The sequence below is a fragment of the Sylvia atricapilla genome, chromosome 1 (assembly GCF_009819655.1).
Source record: "Sylvia atricapilla isolate bSylAtr1 chromosome 1, bSylAtr1.pri, whole genome shotgun sequence".
NCBI classification, from domain to species: Eukaryota; Metazoa; Chordata; class Aves; order Passeriformes; family Sylviidae; genus Sylvia; species Sylvia atricapilla.
In genome coordinates, this window is record NC_089140.1 from 6500405 (window position 1) to 6520218 (window position 19814).

General features: G+C 38.7%; 1 protein-coding gene and 1 long non-coding RNA gene across 13 annotated transcripts in view; one reads left to right on the forward strand and one right to left on the reverse strand.

Moving 5' to 3' along the window:
- The window catches only part of LOC136358485 (uncharacterized), a 1172843-nt gene that overhangs the window by 107662 nt on the left and 1045367 nt on the right, over nucleotides 1-19814 (forward strand). The window lies entirely within an intron of this gene.
- Nucleotides 1-19814, reverse strand: part of KMT2C (lysine methyltransferase 2C) — a 192718-nt gene that overhangs the window by 59711 nt on the left and 113193 nt on the right. For 11 of the 12 annotated variants that reach the window (XM_066314259.1, XM_066314319.1, XM_066314277.1 and 8 more), the window contains 8 exons: nucleotides 18559-19292; nucleotides 11348-11467; nucleotides 8836-8952; nucleotides 4986-5087; nucleotides 4705-4809; nucleotides 3348-3529; nucleotides 2483-2647; nucleotides 1773-1882 (listed from right to left, as the gene is read on the reverse strand). In XM_066314259.1, coding sequence (XP_066170356.1) covers nucleotides 1773-1882; nucleotides 2483-2647; nucleotides 3348-3529; nucleotides 4705-4809; nucleotides 4986-5087; nucleotides 8836-8952; nucleotides 11348-11467; nucleotides 18559-19292 — 1635 coding nt within the window. The remainder of the gene's footprint in view (nucleotides 1-1772; nucleotides 1883-2482; nucleotides 2648-3347; nucleotides 3530-4704; nucleotides 4810-4985; nucleotides 5088-8835; nucleotides 8953-11347; nucleotides 11468-18558; nucleotides 19293-19814) is intronic. The other variant, XM_066314291.1, reaches the window with a different exon arrangement.

Genomic DNA, 19814 nt, shown 5'->3' on the forward strand with positions numbered 1-19814 from the left:
AACATGCATCAAATGACATATTCAGACATGCAACTGTGCAAGTGTACATGTGTTAGAGGGGTTTTAATACTGAGTCAAAACAGGAAAGAATAAACAGAAAAACTTGTCTTATAAAAAAGGTGAAAAAAAACTGCAAAGAAAACTTGGGAACTCTCAAGGGACTGGTTCCTACTCCTTGGAACCCAAACCTAAGCAACACTGACTCCACAGAGGTGGTGCAGGAAGAACTAACTCAGGGATCAGCTTCTGCCTGGAAGTGGAACACCTCTGGTGAAACTGTTCCATCTTATATATTGTGGGCTTTAATTATTTCTAAAATGTAGCTCTACCAGCTCCAAAAAGAAAGGATTAAATATTTCTTACTTGGATCTTTTTGATTTAAGTACTCAAAGCTTATTATAAAAATAAACAAAAGCCTGTGTTGCATCTACAAGTTTCTTGCTTTTCTCACTTTACAAAAAGTTTTTCCTTCTGAATTTTTGGAAGGAGATCTTTACAATGAAGTGACTTGCAGAAATACAGAAGCATTAGTCGTCCTTCTATTAGTGATAAAAATGGGTTACTTGGAACTGTTCCAGCAAGGAGTATATAAACCTCCAAGGTCAGTAAGTTACAATTACTGCTGTGATGATGACACGCCAGTGTTAAGGGACATTAGATGCTCTACTGAACTTTTCTTGGCAGACCTCTCAAGTCTATGCCTCACAACATCTTCCATCTCAATGAGGAAAACCAATCTTACTGCCAACTTCTTGGTGGATACGAATTTTTCTTGAAATATTTGCTTAGTTCTTTGTGCCTTCCTTCTACTGTTCTCTTGTGACACCCCAGTGAAGGGGTAATATGAACACTTTCATGTGCTTATGCTAAAAATGGGAGCAGGTGTCAATGTTAAAGGAGCTGACTGAAGCAGCAACTTCCCTGAGCTGCCATGCAGGGAAAACAGACCTGGGCTATCACCCCTGCAGCAAGACTAAAATATAAAACTACAAATCATGTCACAGGCCAACCTAACTGCTGACAGGCCACTCACAGGAACATTAACCAGCACCATCCCATGGAACCAGATGCTGTAAATGTGCTTAAACTGCAGTAACCTCAGCTCCTAAAGTGCCACTGCTGCAGAACTGTGATACAGACCAACAAGGCTGTTGGTATCCTTGTCCAGGGAAGTGCAAAGTCCATGAGAAGAACTCACACATTTTAATTCATAAGGGATAACTCCCAAACAAAGAAGTATGGCCAATTCTTTTCAAAACTGCAGCTAAGGAGGGAAGCATTGGTCTTGAATACTGGGAGAGCTGAGGAAAAGGCATTAAAAAAAATGAGAGAGGAGGGGAAAAATCCTTACGCAGACTCTTGTTAGAACCACTGCTGCTGCCTCACACAGCCTCAAAGCATCAAAATACACAAACTTTTTCTGCTCAGAATTAATTTTCAGATTCTTTTGCAGATGTAACTTTAGAGAACTGGGCTTTCTTCCTTCCACTTGACAAAGTGATATGCCTTTGACCCCCTCCCTACCAAACACATTTAGCAGTTTATCCCTATCTTCAATACCTCTACCCAGAATTCCCACGAGGTTTCCCCTGGCCTGAATCACTTGAGGGTGCAATAAAGAGCCTAGCACACTTCCACAAGAGCCCTTAAAACAAACACGAAGCAAATCTTACTTCTACCACGAGCCAAACCTCGGTGAGAGCACAGAACACATTCCCAAACCTATTCATTGCAGTGTGCAATCCTGCCATTGGTTTCGATCGTCTTCTTACCGTTCGTTGGTGGAATGTATGGCCTACAAATGGTACAGTCAAAACCCATATCAGCTATGTTTTCCACTTCCTCCTCTGTGTTTAAGTTCTGACAGATTGCATGCATCCATCTAGAAATTAAGTGGGGGAAAAAATACAATTTAAAGGAAACAGGTGGTGTTTTAGGAGACCCAAGTATCAGTCTATGGTCCAAGTAAATGGGAAATAGCTGTTCAGTTTGAATTCTTTGAGGGAGAAAGCACAGAATCAGGTTTTCCACATACAGCATCCCCTACAGTGGTGTGTGCTACATCCTGGATATGGAGCAGCAGATCAACTATCTCCCTCCACAGAAAGGAATTCTATATAAAATAATCTCCCAAGTATGTTTTTGTATGATAATTTTCTCCCTATATTGCAATAATTTTAATTACTTTATACAATGTAATCTAGATTCAGCCTCACAATAATAGTCTTGTGAGGTAAATTAATTTTATTTTTACAGGGCAGGGGGAAGAGGCACAGAGTGATTAATTAATTTGCCCAGAGTCAGACACTTAAGTCTGTGGTACAACCAGGAATGAAGTATTAAAGAGATTTCTGAGACTCGGCAATCCAGTGTTCTTTACCACGAGATCATTTCCTTCATCTCTACACTTTTACATTAGGGGGAAAAATTAAAACAAGACTTGAACAGGAGAAATATATAGTGAACTATTAGAAGTCCTTACCGATCACACTGCCTACACTGAATTATAAGCTCCTCGTCCCTGTACGTGCGGTAGCAGATTGGGCAGGTAGACAAACTTGCACAGGGAGCACACTGTGTGTAATTATTTTGCCATTCACATCTTAAACCTGGAGAAGTTGCTCCACAGTGTCTGCACCAAACACACCTGCAGAACAGACAAAAAGATCTATTACTGTCAGTTCACAGGAAAATCATTTTGTGGCTTTAAATCTCTTCCACCTAGAACGAGGTGAGCAATTAAGTTTTAACTTAACAACATGTTTAACCACAAACGTTTAACAACATTTTTCGTACTTTTTGAAGAAAGTTCCTAATTAATAATTCCCCTGAAACTGCAAAAGCAGGCAGCTGGGTTCTTGTAACAGCTCAACGGGTCAAAGGGGTTCCTGCTTCCAGTTGCCATTCACTTTGAGATCCAGAGACTTAACCACGAGAGAGGTCTGGTCTGTTTGTGTTTCACCCAAGTAAAACAAATGGTTGTCACAGGGTTTTATCTTGAGAACACTTGGGTGAAGCACCCATTCATTTTTGCAACTGAACATTGGAACAATTACAATGAATGTAAATTGGAGTTTTTTAATTTTTTTTTTTTTGCTATGAGTTTCAAAAGAGAAATTCTGTCTATCTCTACTTCTGTGTTTTTTTAGTATGAAGAAGCAGTTCTGAGAGGAGGTAAGAGTTTCCCTTACAGATTGATAATTGAATGAAACAACTCAGAAGCATTTTGCTGGCTTTGTTTAATACACCTGACTTAGACACAATTTAAACCTCATTACAGATCACCAGAGGTGACAGAGAGAAGCAGAGGCCAGCAGCCAGCATCTCTGACCCAGGCCCAGACACACCATTTGCACTTCCAGCCTCCCTTTGGCACGGTCTGCAGGGGTGGATCCAGGCAGTAGGTGTGGTAGCTGATGTCGCAGTCGTCACACAGGAGGAGTCTCCCTGGATCTGTGGCTTTTCCACAGGCTTCACACACCGTGCACTCCAGGCACCTCCAGCCTTTGCTAAGTACCACTTTAGTAATCTGAGAAGAAATGCAAGGGGAGAGTTAGTTGAAAATGGCTCGGTGAAGTGTGATCAATGTATAAATGAAGGTCTGGTTTGTGGAGCTCGGGATGCTCTTCTGGGCACACCACCCACATCTCAAGGAGCTCTTTATCAATTACACTTTCCAAAACTTCAGCCAGCAGGGATGCATTAAACAGAAAGAAACTGTCCTCCCTTCTACTCTTTTTAAAAACAGGTGCAGTGCTTCCTCTTTTAAGTCACCTGGGACTTCACCTGACTGCCAGGACTTTTCAAATATCACAGAAAGTGGCGTGGCAGCTGCATCAGCCAACTCCCTCAGGACTCTGGGATGCATCCTGTCAGCTCCCAGAGACTTGTGTACATTCTGGTTCCTCAGGGTCACAAACCTGATCCTCTCACATCATGATGTGATCACAGCGCTGGAGTTTTAGGCATCTGAAGCAAACAGCTAACTTACTGCAATTAATATATAATGCAAGAGCAGTGTATAAACAAAAAGTCAAATTATAATTGCATGAAATACGCATATGGCATTTTGTAAAGTACGTGCAAAACAAAGTTTTTTGACAAGTTTTAAATAAAAAAATCCCACTTTTACACAGATATACTTACATCACAACCAATGAAAAAGTGTATAGTGTATATATTGCAGTAAATAGCTTATTTTGTGCTTGCTAGGTCATTTCACAGCATTCAAATTTAATTTTCACACATTCTCTCCTAAACTAATGAATGTAAAATGTATTAATTAACCACTCCAACTGCTGTCAATTCTGACAGCCAACAGGCAAATTGAATCAACTAAACCTTATGCCCCAAGTAAATGAAGATGCAGTACAATTTTTTCTTTGTTTTTAATTCTGCTTGTATCTAGGTTTAAAGCTTATATCTCAAACTGTTATTTTAACCAACTGCTGGATAATCAGCGCTATTTATGGTTGCGAAATTACAAAAAGGTTAATTTCTCTTGAGGCTATGCATACTATAAAATGACATTTAATTAAAGTCTTTCACAAGTCGCATACAAATAATGGTCACATTAGCTGATGAATATCTAACAAGTTAATGACTCCCCTAATTACCACAAAACCAAAGGCAGCACAGCGCTATTAAAGCACAATACGAAAACAGCGTAATCAAGTGATTTTTGTGCGTAACAATAACACTCACCTTAATACTGACACAGTAAGGATGGTAACACTGGCCACACTGGGAACAGGCCAGCAGCCGGCCCTCAGCACCTTGGCCAAAGCTCCCACAGACCACACACATATCCTGCAATGACACACAAGAGCAGACTCTCAACACGGGCCAGACACTGCACTCTGAAAAGGTGGAACTGTAAAACCCAAATAGCCTGCTGTACAGTTTAACTGTACAAGGATGTTCATTCACTCTTTCCTAATTAAGAGCAGGGAAACAAAATGAAAAATCATAACGGTTGTCCTAACCTGATGGAGAGTGAACTTGTCACTGTTAGAGAAGAGGACAACTGTATTATGCATAGAGTTTTCTTCCTCATCTTTATTAGATGAAATATCCATGGTTGTGACCTATTAAAAAAAAATCACAAAATATAAATAGCAAGCATATCACATTTTCTAAGACATGAGACAAAATGAAACATTCTCTAAATAAGAGTTCTGCAAATATTTATTCATACAGTTTAAACGTTCAGAAAAAGCTACCTCGATCAGAAATTACTGCATTCATTCACATTTTCTCATCATCAGTATTACAGCTTTACACATATTCTCTTCTTCTTTTTTCACCTTCACATAATATCCCATTACACTTCTAAATGGAAATGGAAGGAAAGGCATAGTTTAAGAAAAAAAATCACTAAGCAGAAATTGTCATACTGTGCCCAGTCTGCTCTGTTCCCTGCATGTAAACACTGAAGTTCTTTTCATCAAAAAGTTAATTGCAGTGACAGACTTTCGTGTATTAATTCAAAGAGCAACTGCAGACATGTAGTTTGTCCCATATTGCCTAAAATGTGGTTTAGCTAATGCTCCAAGTATGTTAGAGGAATAAGCAAGAGCTCTAAAGTTACTCACTGCAAGCAGTTTATGAGGTTTATCTATCTTCATTATAAAAGCTTGCAGTGAACTTGAAACAGCTGTTTTGATCTCAATCCATCAGCTCTTGGTATAGACAGTAATTCTTCTTTTTCATCAAGTGATTTTTATTCTGACCTGCCTCTTACTAATCCATGTACATATTCATGTACAGCTTCTCATGAAGAGAAAAAAGAATGAAAGATTTCAACTGTGCTCTGATCTTTATGTGAATCTTGCAGTACAGAATTTTCTGTCCATGAATTTGAACTAATAGGCCCAACTGTTATCTCTGAATCAGGAATATAAGGGCACACAGTTCCATATAAAAGATCAAAAGCATGACAGAGAAATGTAACTTTGTTTTATCAGCTGTTCCAATAATATATATATGGATTATTTTAAATACAGTGTAAGTCCTACATGGATAAGTTTTGTTTAAATGATAGTTCAAATATTTCACAAATCCAAATATAACTCTAGGGGCAAATGTAAATATCATTACATCAGAGGCATCCTAGAGGAATCCTTCTGATACACAGTTGCTGAAACTCAGCATTTACTTAGAAACAGCTAAAAAGGGAATAAATTCTTTATGTGTTTTGATTACCAAATATTTGAGAGCACTGCAGCTGTAACTAACCCGTTTACTCCTTGATACACCTGAAACACCTTGATAACTTCAGGGACAACATCTCCCTTACCTGTTTTTCCACAGGTTTCACAAAGTTCTTTTAACTGCACATTCAAAAGAGCAGAATTTGAAGGACTGAATGACTGCAGTGCTGGTGTTTGCTGAACCCCAGCACTGACCCACCATGGGTTAACCTGTAGCCATCTTTCTCCCCATTCCCATCTTTCTCCCCATTCCAAATCCGTGTGGCTGTCCACTGAATCCATGCTAAATAAGAATTATTTTGTGCAGATTGACTGAAAACACTCCCATTTCAAACATTTATCTGGCAAAAGGCTGATCCTCTTGGTACTGCTAAATTCATCTGCTCTATCACAAGGCAGCCCCATCTCTGAACCTCTGGAGCTGCCATCTATGTGATGACTCAAAGGATCGAATTTCAGTAGGAAACTGTGGAGAGTGATGTCCATTTTGTATTTATAGCAAGTTACCTAAATCGCTCTCCTCTGCTCAACAGCAAAAACTTTTAGAAGTTTGATCTATAAACCCCAGCATCTCTTGAAGTACAGATTTGTGCTTTGTAACACCAAAATAATTATGTGAATGCCTCCAATTCATTAAGGTGCTGTAGCCAGCCTAAGTGGAATTCATCCTGTGTGTTTAAAATCACCTATTTGCTTATAAATCTTGACCATCCAATGCATTAAAAGGGAAAAGTGATAGAGATGATTGTTCCTTCTCCAAATCATGAACACCAGATTATCCCAACATATTATTACACAGGTAGCAGAAAGTGTGACAAACAGATTACATCTAAGAACACAAAACACAGCCCTAAAGAGAGTCTCAGGAATTACTTCACAAAGACATAAAAATGAGAAAGTCCCTCTTTGAACACAAGTAAAAGGATGTCTCTCAAAGTATTCAGAGCTAGTTGGTAATCAAAGTTTAAAAAGAACATTCAAATAGAACAAGTCCACAGTAGGGAGGAAAAAAAAAGAATTGTTATAAAGTCCAGATTTCCAAGTTTTTCATACCAAAGTCGCTCTTCTTATGAGGAGCAGACTAGGACTGTGTAGGATTTTCAAGTTTTAAAAACACTTCAAGTATTAAGTAGCTTAACTATCAACTGGGGTGAGCAATCACTTGCATACAATCACTTCAGTGCTTCTGACGGAAAGGAGACAGCAAATGTAATCATTATTTTCTCAAGGGTTTCTGGACAGAAGCTGTGTACAGAATAGTAGACATCTGATCACAACAAAGAACTGAGAGGCACTGATATATTAATTCATTAAAGAGTCAAGGAAGCTTTAGTTATGGTAAATCATGATCTGTAAGGGCTCTCTGAAGGAGTCAGCAATTCTGGGGCCAGGGAAATCTGACTGATGCAACTTACTTCACTACCAAACTCTTTAGGCAAAGTCCTCCACCAAAGCCAATTTAAAAAAAGTTAAACTGAAGAGGAATGGTCCCTACACTGATACAAGACACAAAATAAAGAGGGGAATAGATTATCAGTTTTGTATGTGGGAGAAGAGCACTAGCTGAAATCTGACAGGGCCCACCTGCTAACAGGTGGTGGTGCTCAACACACTCCTGTGCAAGCTGAAACATCAAGTAAGAAGCAAGGTGACAAAACTTGCCAACAGGATTGGGATATTCAGAGTAATAAAATCTGAAAGACAAGTGCAAAGAACTCCACAAGAATGTCATAAAGCTGAGTGCTGGGCTATCAAATGGCAGACAGAAGTCCGCAAATAAGGAAATTAACATGACAAAAGAATTGGTACTGATGATCAGAAATAGGGAGTAGCTTCCATAAAGGAACAACTCAAAATACTGGCATTCTCCGTACTTGCAAGTACAGAGTGGAAGGAGAAGGAGAAGTAATGATGGAGGTCTATAGAAACTGAGTGGTATGGATGGAGAAGTGAACAGAAACCAGCTTTCCACTGTCTCTTCTCTAAAAACACTGAGGGGCAGGCAGCTAATCCAGGAGGCAGCCACTTTGAAACACAAGCTGAGGAGCTGCAGAACTGAAAAAGGCTAACATGGTTTTCCTGAAGTTTCTTTGAAGTGAATGGGTAAATTCATGAAAGAAAGCTCCAACACAGGCTGGCCAAGACAAAGACACCACCTCTTGTTCAGCAAGTCCCCGAGCCACAAACTGTTGAAATGTGTTTCAACATGTCCTCTTCTGTTCTGCACTTTTGCATCACCACTCAGACCAGAGGAACCTCTGCTCTGATCTCCTATGGCTGCTGTTACATTCTCATGTCCAAGCCCTGCTCTCTCCTTCTGGGTTGTTCCAGTCAGTGCTGCCTTTACCCAGCACGTTCTGCATCTGAGGAAATGGAAGGAGTACTTTAAGACTCCCAACTGTTGTGTCTTTAAATGGCAAGAGCAGCACAGAATTGCCTCGGGCCCACTGAGCTGTAGTGCTCTAGTTCATCATCACAGGCAGTAACAGCCAGGCTTCTTTGAACACCCCTGGCTCTGTAGAGGACATTGTTTTTTTATATAGTATTTAAGTACAAGAATTATAGCTGAATAAAAGTGTTACATTAACAGACTGCAATACGACTTCAAAGAAGATGTCCTTACCCCTGGAATGACCACAGCCCCGACTCCATTCTTCAGTTTTGATCTTCCTCTGCCACCTCGTCCTGACAGACCCGCTCCACGCGGTCTCCGCTTCCCGGGGAATCCTGATCCTCGGCCCTATGCAATGCAAGGGAACAATGTAAATGCAACCTCTAAAGTTCTTTTGTTACATGGCACTCAAACTTGTTCAGCTCATCTAGGGAAAAGCCTAAGTAAAAAAAGCACCCTGTGATTTCAGGTGAGTAGGAGCACACCAGGGCATGGTCATTAAATAGCTGCACAAATCTGTGTGAAATACCTTTAATTACTTACATGCCATAATATGATCACCTTTATCATCAGTGAGAAAGCAGACAAAACCAAGAATGTTTTCTGCTTAGGAGTAACTGGAAATAAGGATTTCCCCCACCACTTCCCCTCCACCTCAGCTACAAAGTTTCCAAAATCCATCTTTTATTCTATGATTCATGTTTCTTTTCTCTCTAAACAGTCAGCCCAGACAGTCATGGGACTTCTGCACAAGGTCTGGACAGTTGATTACTGGTAATCATAGATGCTTTTCTTACACTATGAATAATCAAGTGAAACCTGGAATTTATTAGGATTGAGTCCCACTCACAAAGCCAAGTAGGAGCTGGCTCCAGGGAACTCTCCTAATCCAGGATATACAGAGAGAGTTTTTTATATTATTTCTATCAGTTACACTCAGATCAACATTCCCCACAACATGGAGTTTTTATTATACAATCTCCACTTATTTATTAACAGACAGCTTCTTTTCCCCCTTCCTAATTTAAGATGCAGAGTTGTGCTTTGGAGTATTCAGTGTGTTCAACTAAAGTTATCTTTGGGAGAGCAAGTATATTTTTACTAATAATTACCTGTTATTCATACAGCGACTTAAGTTTGAAATTTTGTGGGTTTTTGGTTTTTTTTTTCTCTAATTTCAGAAGGAACTACGCACAAGAGGATTCCTAATCCTCCCTAATCACTTCCAGAGAGAAAAAGAACATATTTACGTCCCCAAACTCGGGCTGATGTATCAGACATCTTTACGATGTGTCTCAGAGCCTCGAATTTGTGTAACTGATAATTATGGAAGGTACTCAAATAAGTACCTTTCCTACTACAAAACAAGCACTGAGATTATTTATTGCATTTCATATTTGTCAATGATCTTGGCTCCTAATACAGCCCAAGGATGGAGTACAGAATATCCAAATGTTTGCTGCAAAATACTTTTAATACCACAGCAAAACATTTGTCCCGTAAAACAATGCTGATGGAAGCAACAAAGTCCTGTGGGGATTGTCACCAACAGACACAAAGGGTCTTTACTGATGGAGGCAGGAGGTTTTTCCTTGGATGGAAAAACCACTGTGCGCTCAATATTCCCTACAGTATTTCTTAAATATTCCAACTCCTGCTTTAAAGAAGATATAGAACTTTATGGTCATAATTAAAGGGAGAACTGAAGGATCCCAATGGTAAAATTTTATTAACATCCATCTAATAAAGGAAAGAGAAATTAAACTGACTCACACACCAAGTTAATGTAACACAATGGTATCTGAGGAGTGAGAGGAAGGATGCTGCTGGAGGCTGAGGTGAAACAAAAAATGTCCTTAGATATCTATGGAGCTAATATATATGCACACATAAGACATACAATCATCAGTTTTTTAACGTGGAAACTCTTCTGGTAAGTTTTTTATTTTCTGTTTCAGAACAGGTGTCAGTATTGTTATTTTCACACAACTAGTAACAGGAATAAGCACATACGTGTATCAATGTTAATGCTGAATATTAAGCTGAAAATTAATGCTCAAAGCAGCAAAAGCTAAGCTGATGTCAAATTAAAATAAAATTAGCATGAGAGTTAAAGTGAGATGAACTTAAATCATTGGGAAGCTACAGCTATTTGTCAGTTTTATAATTTAGCTTTTCTTAGCCTTTACCTTAACCAAATAATTCTACTTTAGTTACTTCAGGTGTTTTTAATGATAAATGTCACCATGGATACAAGTTTTGGTCCATCTAACCAGGTAGGAAAGTTGTTATTTATTCCCCCATCAGCTAGAAAGGATGTCACTTTGAATCCACTCTGCAAGAGTTCTCCACAGCAACAAATTCAAGCCATCCTCCAGACCTCTGCTCCTTTCCATGCCTGGCTTACCTTACTGCCAGTCTTAAGGACATTTTCCTTCTCAGGTAATTTATTTTGACAGCTACGTAGAGCCAAGCACAAGAAGTGATGTACTTAACACACACAAAATTTGGGTAATACAAAGTGTTCTTTGCCATTGAAACTCAAGGCAATGCCATCATACTGTGCACTCTGGAGAGCTCACGTCTTTTAACCTGAAAGCTCCAGAGTTTTAATAATTTTTAGAGGCCTTTAACACTAAGAGAATGGAAGATTTAATTCAGGTGTGAGATACAGAATTTCACCACTAATCTCTACAGCAGAAAGATAGCAATGGATACATGAAAATAAATTCAAGTTATTTACCACTTTGATGCTCCAAATGGCACTGCCAGGAAGCTGTCTGGATTTAAAAATGTCCCGACCTTCTGAAATGTCTGGGGACCAGGAAGGTGGGCTGACTGTATTATTGGTACTCCAAGCCCCCTAGGATACGGTAGGTGAGAAAATAGATGTATAAAACTTTGCAACGTAAAAAAATAAAAAAAGAAAAAAAAAAAAGAAAACAAGCAAAAAAAGCAAAAAGCAAGCAACCAAAAAAAAAAAAAATCTGAAAAGCAAAGCACATGCAGGCATAGGCATTTCTACATTAACTTAAGTAGTCAATTAGTTCACTGAGTGAGTAGAAAGTGGGAAATTTTTAGGTTCTCATTGAAACACACCCTAAAATCAATATTTACTTCCAACTGATGGTTAAGTATAACAAAATGAGTCTTATAAACAAAGTTTAATACAAATCTAAAGCAAGCAATCATAACAACAATAAATTATATGTCTAAATTTTTTTGCATCAGTGAAGACGACAGTAGTTGAAGGTGGAGACATCCCCTTTTATATTCCAAATCACATTTTGAAAGAACTGATGACCTCAGCTGACTCTGGAAGTTAAACTACCTCCAATCACAGCAGCAACTAGTCTGAGAAGCACAGCAAAAAGAAGGAGTATGAATAAACCACTGGACAAAAGAAAAGGAAAACAGCCATGGTAATCAACAAAGCAGCTCATTCCTGCAAGTCTGCCACAAATAAACCATTATAAAATCCTACCACTGATTTTTTTCACCCCAGCGTTCTCATGTTATGCTGTGGTATCACATTTTAACATGTTATTATGTACATCTAATAATATACATCTATATGGTGTACCTATAAGCTCTTTTTAACTAATTATTATCCCTATTTATGTAGTTCCAGCATGGTGAGATATTTTATGACTGTCACTAGAAATAAAGCAAAGTGAGAAGAAAAGGCGAAGACAGACAAGGGAAAAAAAATGCTGTAGAAAGTAAAATCTGTGAAAGACTTTCTCAAGCACGGAAGAAAGACTGTGGGAGACAGGCATCACAAATAACTTCACTCCCAATTTACACATTAGACTAATAAAGGACAGTACATTTTCCTAATTCTACATTTGTAAGAGTAAAAAACACTGAATAGCAGGATGAGAAGTGGAACTGATGAGGAGTGTAGGTTTACCTTCCCCAGAATGCCACTCAGCACCATAATCCCAGGGCTGATATGGAATAACCTCATGCATACAAACAATCCCAACTATTCCCAACTGCTCACAAGGGCAAGCCCAAACACATTTACACCTTTGCACACTGGGATCTACAATAATAATAAGCATCAAGGAAAATGAGATGGCTTTGCAAAATGCGTTGGGGTTTTGGTTTGTTTGGGTTTTTTTTTTTCTGAAATGCAATTTCTCCATCAAGAACGTATGGAAAATAAGTTTCTTTAGAATCAACAACTCCATCAAAACATATATTTATCTCAGACTGCTAAGAGGTGTCTTGCTAACAGCTGTAGTGGCTGGAAACAGGGTGATCTGGCACAGCAGAACCAAAAGAGAAAGTTTGTCAGTGACCTAAAAGCCTAATTTATGGATAAAAGTCACATGGCAAAAACACCAACACTCGGTACAACCCCCAGTGAGGACACAGTGGTATTCAGCAAAAATCTGCTTCCTGGGAGTTTAGCTCTGCCTGCACAGGAGGAGGAATACGGATAATGTAACCATCAAAAAAATCTTAACAACCTGACAATTCTGCCCACAGGAGGTGAAAATTGGACATACTTCCAATTGGGCTACCAAAAGCCACTCCAGAAGAACAGCTCCTGACACAGCAGCTCAAGGGTTCCAGTCTATGTGCTGGAATCAACACCTTGGACTGGAAGATTTTGTTACCCCAGTTTTATCCTGACTTCACAGAGGTGGTCATCACACAGACAACTCAGAAGATGAAGAGGTTCAGTGCTGGGCACAAACCTTCTGCACCTTCAGACCTAGAGATGGACAAGTCCCTGCTCACACCCAGGGCACAAGGACAGAACATGTGTGAAAGACCAGGGACATCATGTCAAAAATGGGGAGGGAAAAAGGAAATTTGATACACTGGCAGAAAACTGTATCAGCAGGTCTATGGCACAGGAGATTTGCCTTAATTCCAGACACGAATTTAATACCAAGTAATAGTGAATTTTAGCAGGTAAAATTCGAACTTCCATTGAATTTTTATTAGTTTCCCCATTCCTTCTAATATTCATAATGCATGGTAGGTAACTGTTCTTATACAATGGCAACTAAAAATCTGTATAGCAAAACAAAGAAAATTTATTTATCAAAGAAACAATCTTTTCATCAATCTATAAAGGAGGCAACATGCTGACTGTCAAAATTCAAGATCTTAAACATGCTGCAAATACTTTATCACCAACTAAAATTACCTACTCTTAGTTTGGAGGTATGAAGTTTTTCTCCTTTCAAGAAAATAACTTTTCTAGTGATTAAATACATTCAAAAGATTAAAAAGCTAAAAGAACATTAAATCTGAATATGAAATATTCATTCTTGCAAAACAAGATGATTTGTATATGATTCATGAACCATATTGTTAAGAATTAAATTGGAAATTTAATCCAAGTTTTATTGTAGATCCGAAAAATTTGAATTCTTGGTCAGATAAACTTAATTAAAAACACACATTTCCACAATACCAGGAACAAATGAATTACATCAAAGAGATGCATTAATTATATTTTGGCTTTTAATTAATGCCTATTACCACACAACACTGAAGAGAAAGTTCTATTCAGTTCATTTATATCAGAACCCCAGCAATAATTATGTACTGTGACAGAAACAGGAAGTTCTAATTCTCCATCATATTCTCGAGTCCTCAAAATTGAACAACACAGCTGCAAGTAAATTATAACAAAAGGAAACCCAGTGTCAGCCAGGGTCAGGAGATCTCACTAAATTACCACTGACTGTGTCTAGCTGCTTAACGCTTTATGAATCCTGCTGCAATTGCAAATGCACAAAGCTGGATTTGCAATTTAATATTTAATGTAATTTTAGGGTTGTGAACAAACTTTAATCACTTGAAAATACAGCTCTCCTCATTAAAAAAAAAATCAAAAAAAAAAATCAAGCACTGAGCATAAAAACCGTAACAAAAACTGATCCTTGAAATACTCTTTTTCCATCTTTTTTCCCAACATCTACCTTTACAACAAAATACTTAGTGATACCATTTAAGTGAAGACTTAAAAAAAAAAGTTAAAAAGCCATACCACCCAAGACAGCACACATCCAAACCCATCACAGTGCTCTTTTTCAGTCTCATTTAAACAGATCTCTTAGAACATCAACGGATATTCAGTGTATTGCATAACAGTGATCATCAACATTGTCATTAAGAAAATGGAATACATCTGAACATGGTATTTCTCAAAGAATATATTCTGGAATAATATTAAAATAGTATTTATGGAATTTACAAAACCAACAGAAGTTTACTGGGTTTTATTCAGAATTATTCTACAGAATGCTCTCAACTCTTCACCTACCAGTGTTTCAGTGCCAAAATTTGTAATGCCTTCCATTTACTGACTTCATCCTGTGCTTTCCAGTGCACTGTGCCATAGCAAAAATTACTATTTCAAATCTGTTCAATTCGGATACACAGAATAAACACAACACCATTTAACATAGACCTCCACAGAAAACAGTGATTTTCCTTGAGAAGATTCATTTGAAATTGGATCTATGTCAGATTAGTCATTAATAAACTTACATGAAAATTTCTACTAAGATTAATTCTTCAGAAAAGAGAAATTTGGAAATGGTTAAAGAGTGGTCCTGCCCCTGACATGAATTTGCAGTTTACAGGCAAGAGTGGAGCATCTCCATGTTCCATGGAGAAGAAACTGGACAGACACAACTCTAAGGACAGCACTGTAAAAACCTGACCGTGCTGGCAGCTCAGGGTAAGTATCTGTGATCTACAAATACTTAAATTTCAAATACAGGTCAAAATTAATTTGGCTGCACTATGGAGCAGGGGAACAGGAACAGCAGACATGGAACAAACCCAGTGAGATGCTGAGCCTGGCAGAAGAGGGTCCTCTCACAGGGCAGAATGCAGCCTGCCTGCAGCTGAGGGCAGGGATAACATGCTGCCCCAAAAAACACTCTCAGCACAAGGGCACCTCACTGTCAGGAGCTGACACATTCCTCAAAGTGGAGTAGGTTTGTGCCAGACAAAGCAATTCAGACAGTTCCCAACTGTACCTACACTTTATACCATTTATACAATCTATACACAACTCCCCTTTTGGTTAGAAGCTGCATTTTTTCCTGTTGCATTTAAGCAAAGCTGGGATGCCTGCAGAAATGCCAGGGGGCAGAGGGATGCTGACATCAGTGACACTGACTGCAGCCCTGGAAGGGGTTCATGAAGTCTCTTTAAGCAGAATATTGTCTTCATTTTTGAGATGGGTTTTAGTCCTTTCCAAACAGAAGCAATGTGCTGTTGCAGATACATCACTAAAGCAAACTACTAGACAGGAAATTACTTCAGATTATGCATTACTTTGTATTCAGTGGCAAATCAGAATAATTATTCAAATATATTTTACTAGCAATTGTATTAACAGATTCTGAAGAAAGGGTGGATAATTCGTCCTACTGTCCAGCACAAGACATTAATTTAATGAGAACAAATCCAAATCAGAAACTATCCTTCTACATGGATCCTCCTGACTCCAGTGAAGCATGTCTTATAAAATTGAGGAGAAATATATTCAGGATGCAGTGAAATTTTTTTCTTTTCCCTCTTTATAGGAAGTTCCATAAACAAATTGCAATGGATATATTACTGCATTTTTACATCAGGAAAAGGACATTCCAACAAAGTAAACTGCATATTAGGAGCTTTCAAACTTCTAGGAGAAAGTGCAAAATATTACACCTAATGTTAATGTTTGTCAAATTACATTGGCTTGTCTTTGGGGTTCACAAAGTGATTAGACTCCAAAAAGGAACTACTTTAAACCTGAGCAGTCCTGGACAAGGAACAACTTCTTCAATGGAAATTCCTTTGCACAACAGAAGAAAGCAGGCAGACACAGGAGCCACAATCTCTTTAATTAATAAAACCCACCCAATTTGTGTAACTTTCTGCCCTCCCCTCCTTGACAGGCTGCCAAAAACCCCTGCAGCTGCCAGGTAACATTTATATGGCATAACCCCACACCTAACACAAAACCACACAACAGCAGTATCTGCTATTTTATAAACAGAGAGAGGGCAGACCCCAAACCCATAAAATTAACCTGATTTTGAGAAGACAACTCCTCTTCAGTGCCACCCAGAGAAGAATCACACATGACCTGGTTTACTCTAAACAGCTACACTTACAATTTTATAGAAGCACCTTTCCTCCAGTATTGTTTTCCCCATTTTTTACTTTCTTTTAGATCAATGTGATCACCTCCAGCTGAACAAGAACTGAAACACTATGTTAGGTTAAAATGTTTTAAAATAAGCTTATGTCTCTTCTTGATCTGTGGAGTTCCAATGGCATGGAAAATAAGATGGAATGTCACCAAGGAGCACTTTTCTCTGCTGCCAGCACCTGCCCTGTATGATGCTTTCCAAAAGCCAGAACTGGAGAAAGATCCATTCTGAAGTGTCTATAGTACTGACACAAACAAACAATAGGTGTGTTATTTCTCTGGGTTTGTTATACCTGGTGAAAAACTGCCTGCTTATTCAAACTACTACTTCCAACCCACCCCTCAGAATCCCCATGTAACAGGAAACCAGACTGTCTGCATGCAATCCTGTGCCATGTGCTCTGGGATGACCCTGCCTGAGCAGCAAGGTGGGACCAGATGGCCCATTGTGATCCCTTCCAACCCGACCCATTCTGTGATTTTGCTTCTGCTCCTATCCACAACTCTCCCTTTGGAAAAATACACAATTCTTTAAAAAATTGAATGTTTTCAGCAGAAAGAATAATTTAAAACCCTCACAAAATAAATCTAAACCTATTTCTGTCTGCAATCCAAAGTGATTTCAATACATCGTGGATTTGTCCAATTACACCTTGCTCAAAAGGAAAACACCTGCCTGCAACTGGACATTTAAAAATCTCCTTTCTTCACAGTCTACATAACATCATTTAAGCTTTCAGTCCCTCATCAAAAGCCCAGAGCAGGAACTTAAAGAGTACTGAAGAGAAAAGTGTTTAAGGCATTAACATATTTCTGCAAATATGATATATACACCTGACTGTACAGTGACCTTGGAAAACCAAACTGCAGCACAACAAACAGAGATCTCCTAAACTCAGTGGAAACAGCACAAAAACTTTCCAGAACACTCTCTCATACCTTAGGAAGCAAAAGTTTTGAACCCTGAAGTGACATGTAAAAATTGAAAGAATTGTGAAATATATAAAAAAAAGCTTTGCTAACACCAAGTCCAGAAAGGCATTAAATCATCAACCTCCAATTCCCAAAGACTAAAAATAAATTGTGATGAGAAGATGAAACACTAACATGTTACACTGACACACTTTTTGTACAGAATTTCACCAACAAGAAATTAATACCCTGGGCTGATAAACCATTTTCTCCAGAACACAACCCAAATGCAGAGAAAGACGCTGCAAAAAGTGACAGACTTGAGGATTCTTCTCACTTATCAAATTTAATCCTAGTCAAACCACAACGATTTGTACAAGATAGTTCCTGCATGGTATTCCCTAATGTAGCAAAACCACAAAATTATTTACCACATCGTTAGAAATGTTGATCAAGAAAATATCTGGCAGAGTAATGGACAGAGAGTTCCAGACGGTTCTTCTCTAAACCAGTTTAAGAAGCTTTAACACACTTTTAAAGTACAAGCCAAAATAAATGTATATGTGGAAAATATTAGAAGGTAAGTAGCACAACATTACGTCTACTTGCATTTGTTGCATACTGTATGAAAAATACAACAAATTTTCTTCCAGTTTGCTTTAACCATGAGCCAAAAGGAACTTACATTCTCACCACATTTATGATGGCTGACTTCTCCATTATTTACCAGAACATTAATCCCTTGAAAAAATAAACTACACGTTCACTTAGGAGACTAAACGCATGTGATAAGAAACAAGTGAACCTGGTGAGTTACACTGCAATTCCACAAACACATCATGAAACAGTGATGTGCTTACCTGTCTGGATCGGGGTCTGCCAGGGGAGAACTTGCGTTTGGTGATGGCCGGTTTGCCCATGCCGATTTTTGGAGTGACTGATATGTAGGTGGTTGGGAGAGTGCTCCCAGCAGCTGGAGGCAGCACTGGGGGCTGGCTGTGCTGCACGTCTCGTGCAGAATGCAAGTCTAGGGAAACATCTGGTGAGGAAGACACGTTTGTCTTGTTTAGATTAAGTGATGGGGGAAGCGAGGGGCAAGTCTCCGCTGGTGGTTTTATGGGTTTGTCTCCGACTGGTGAACTATTTGCAACACCTCCATTTGAAGCAGTGGTTTCTACTTCTGGAAGAGCTGGTGCTTCTGACTTCTCACAGGTTTCTTCCTTTTCTACATCTTTCTGCACTTTTATTATTTCCAGTTGTTGTTCTACGGGGACAGAAATATCTCCTTTTCTTTCAGTCTCCAGCATTTCTGGTGTCACAGTCATGGTCTCAGGCACTGAAGACAGAGACCGAGAGTCTGCTGTGGACACTTCTGATACCTCCACACCACCCTGAGGCAGCTGTGTCTCCTCAGCTTGTTTGTCCATCTCCTGCTGTGCCACAGCTTGAACACCTTCTACCACTTCCATCATTTTCTCAGTCTGACTGTCACCAGATGTTGGTGTCTTTTTAGGAGATATTTCCATTTCAGCTGGATTCATTTCAACAGAGACTTCTGCTTCCAGTTGTGTGGTCTTTTCTTCTGGTGATATGCCTGCAATTAAGTAGAACCATGTTAAAGGGCCACTGTGAAAAAGAAAAAAAACCTTCTGGTGTACTGGTCAACAAGTATACTTGGTGCACATCATGCAGGCCAACACATATCACTTTACTTCAGTGTAAAGCTTAGCTTAAAATATACTTCATGTAGCTTAAAATATACTTCATAAATATCTTTCTTTGTACCTATTTTTTCAGTAGTCTGTATTTTTAGGTCATTATTTTTCTTCCCTGCAAAAACAGCAGAGTAAATTACAAGAAAATATACCCAAGATTAATTTTTGAGGAACTGAACAGACATTTCCAGGTAGGCATCCAGAAGTAGTTTCTTTTTAATTTCTGTGTATTGAGGACGCATGCTATCATAAATTAATGTAATTTAAGCTACTGCCTCAACACTTCCAAAAAGCTAAGAAGAACAGGAAAAGTACTAATAAAAAACATTTTCCTCCTAAAACTCTTTCAGACTTTAGGAAATCAACTGAAATGAAAACAGCTGCCACTGGTTTAATTTATT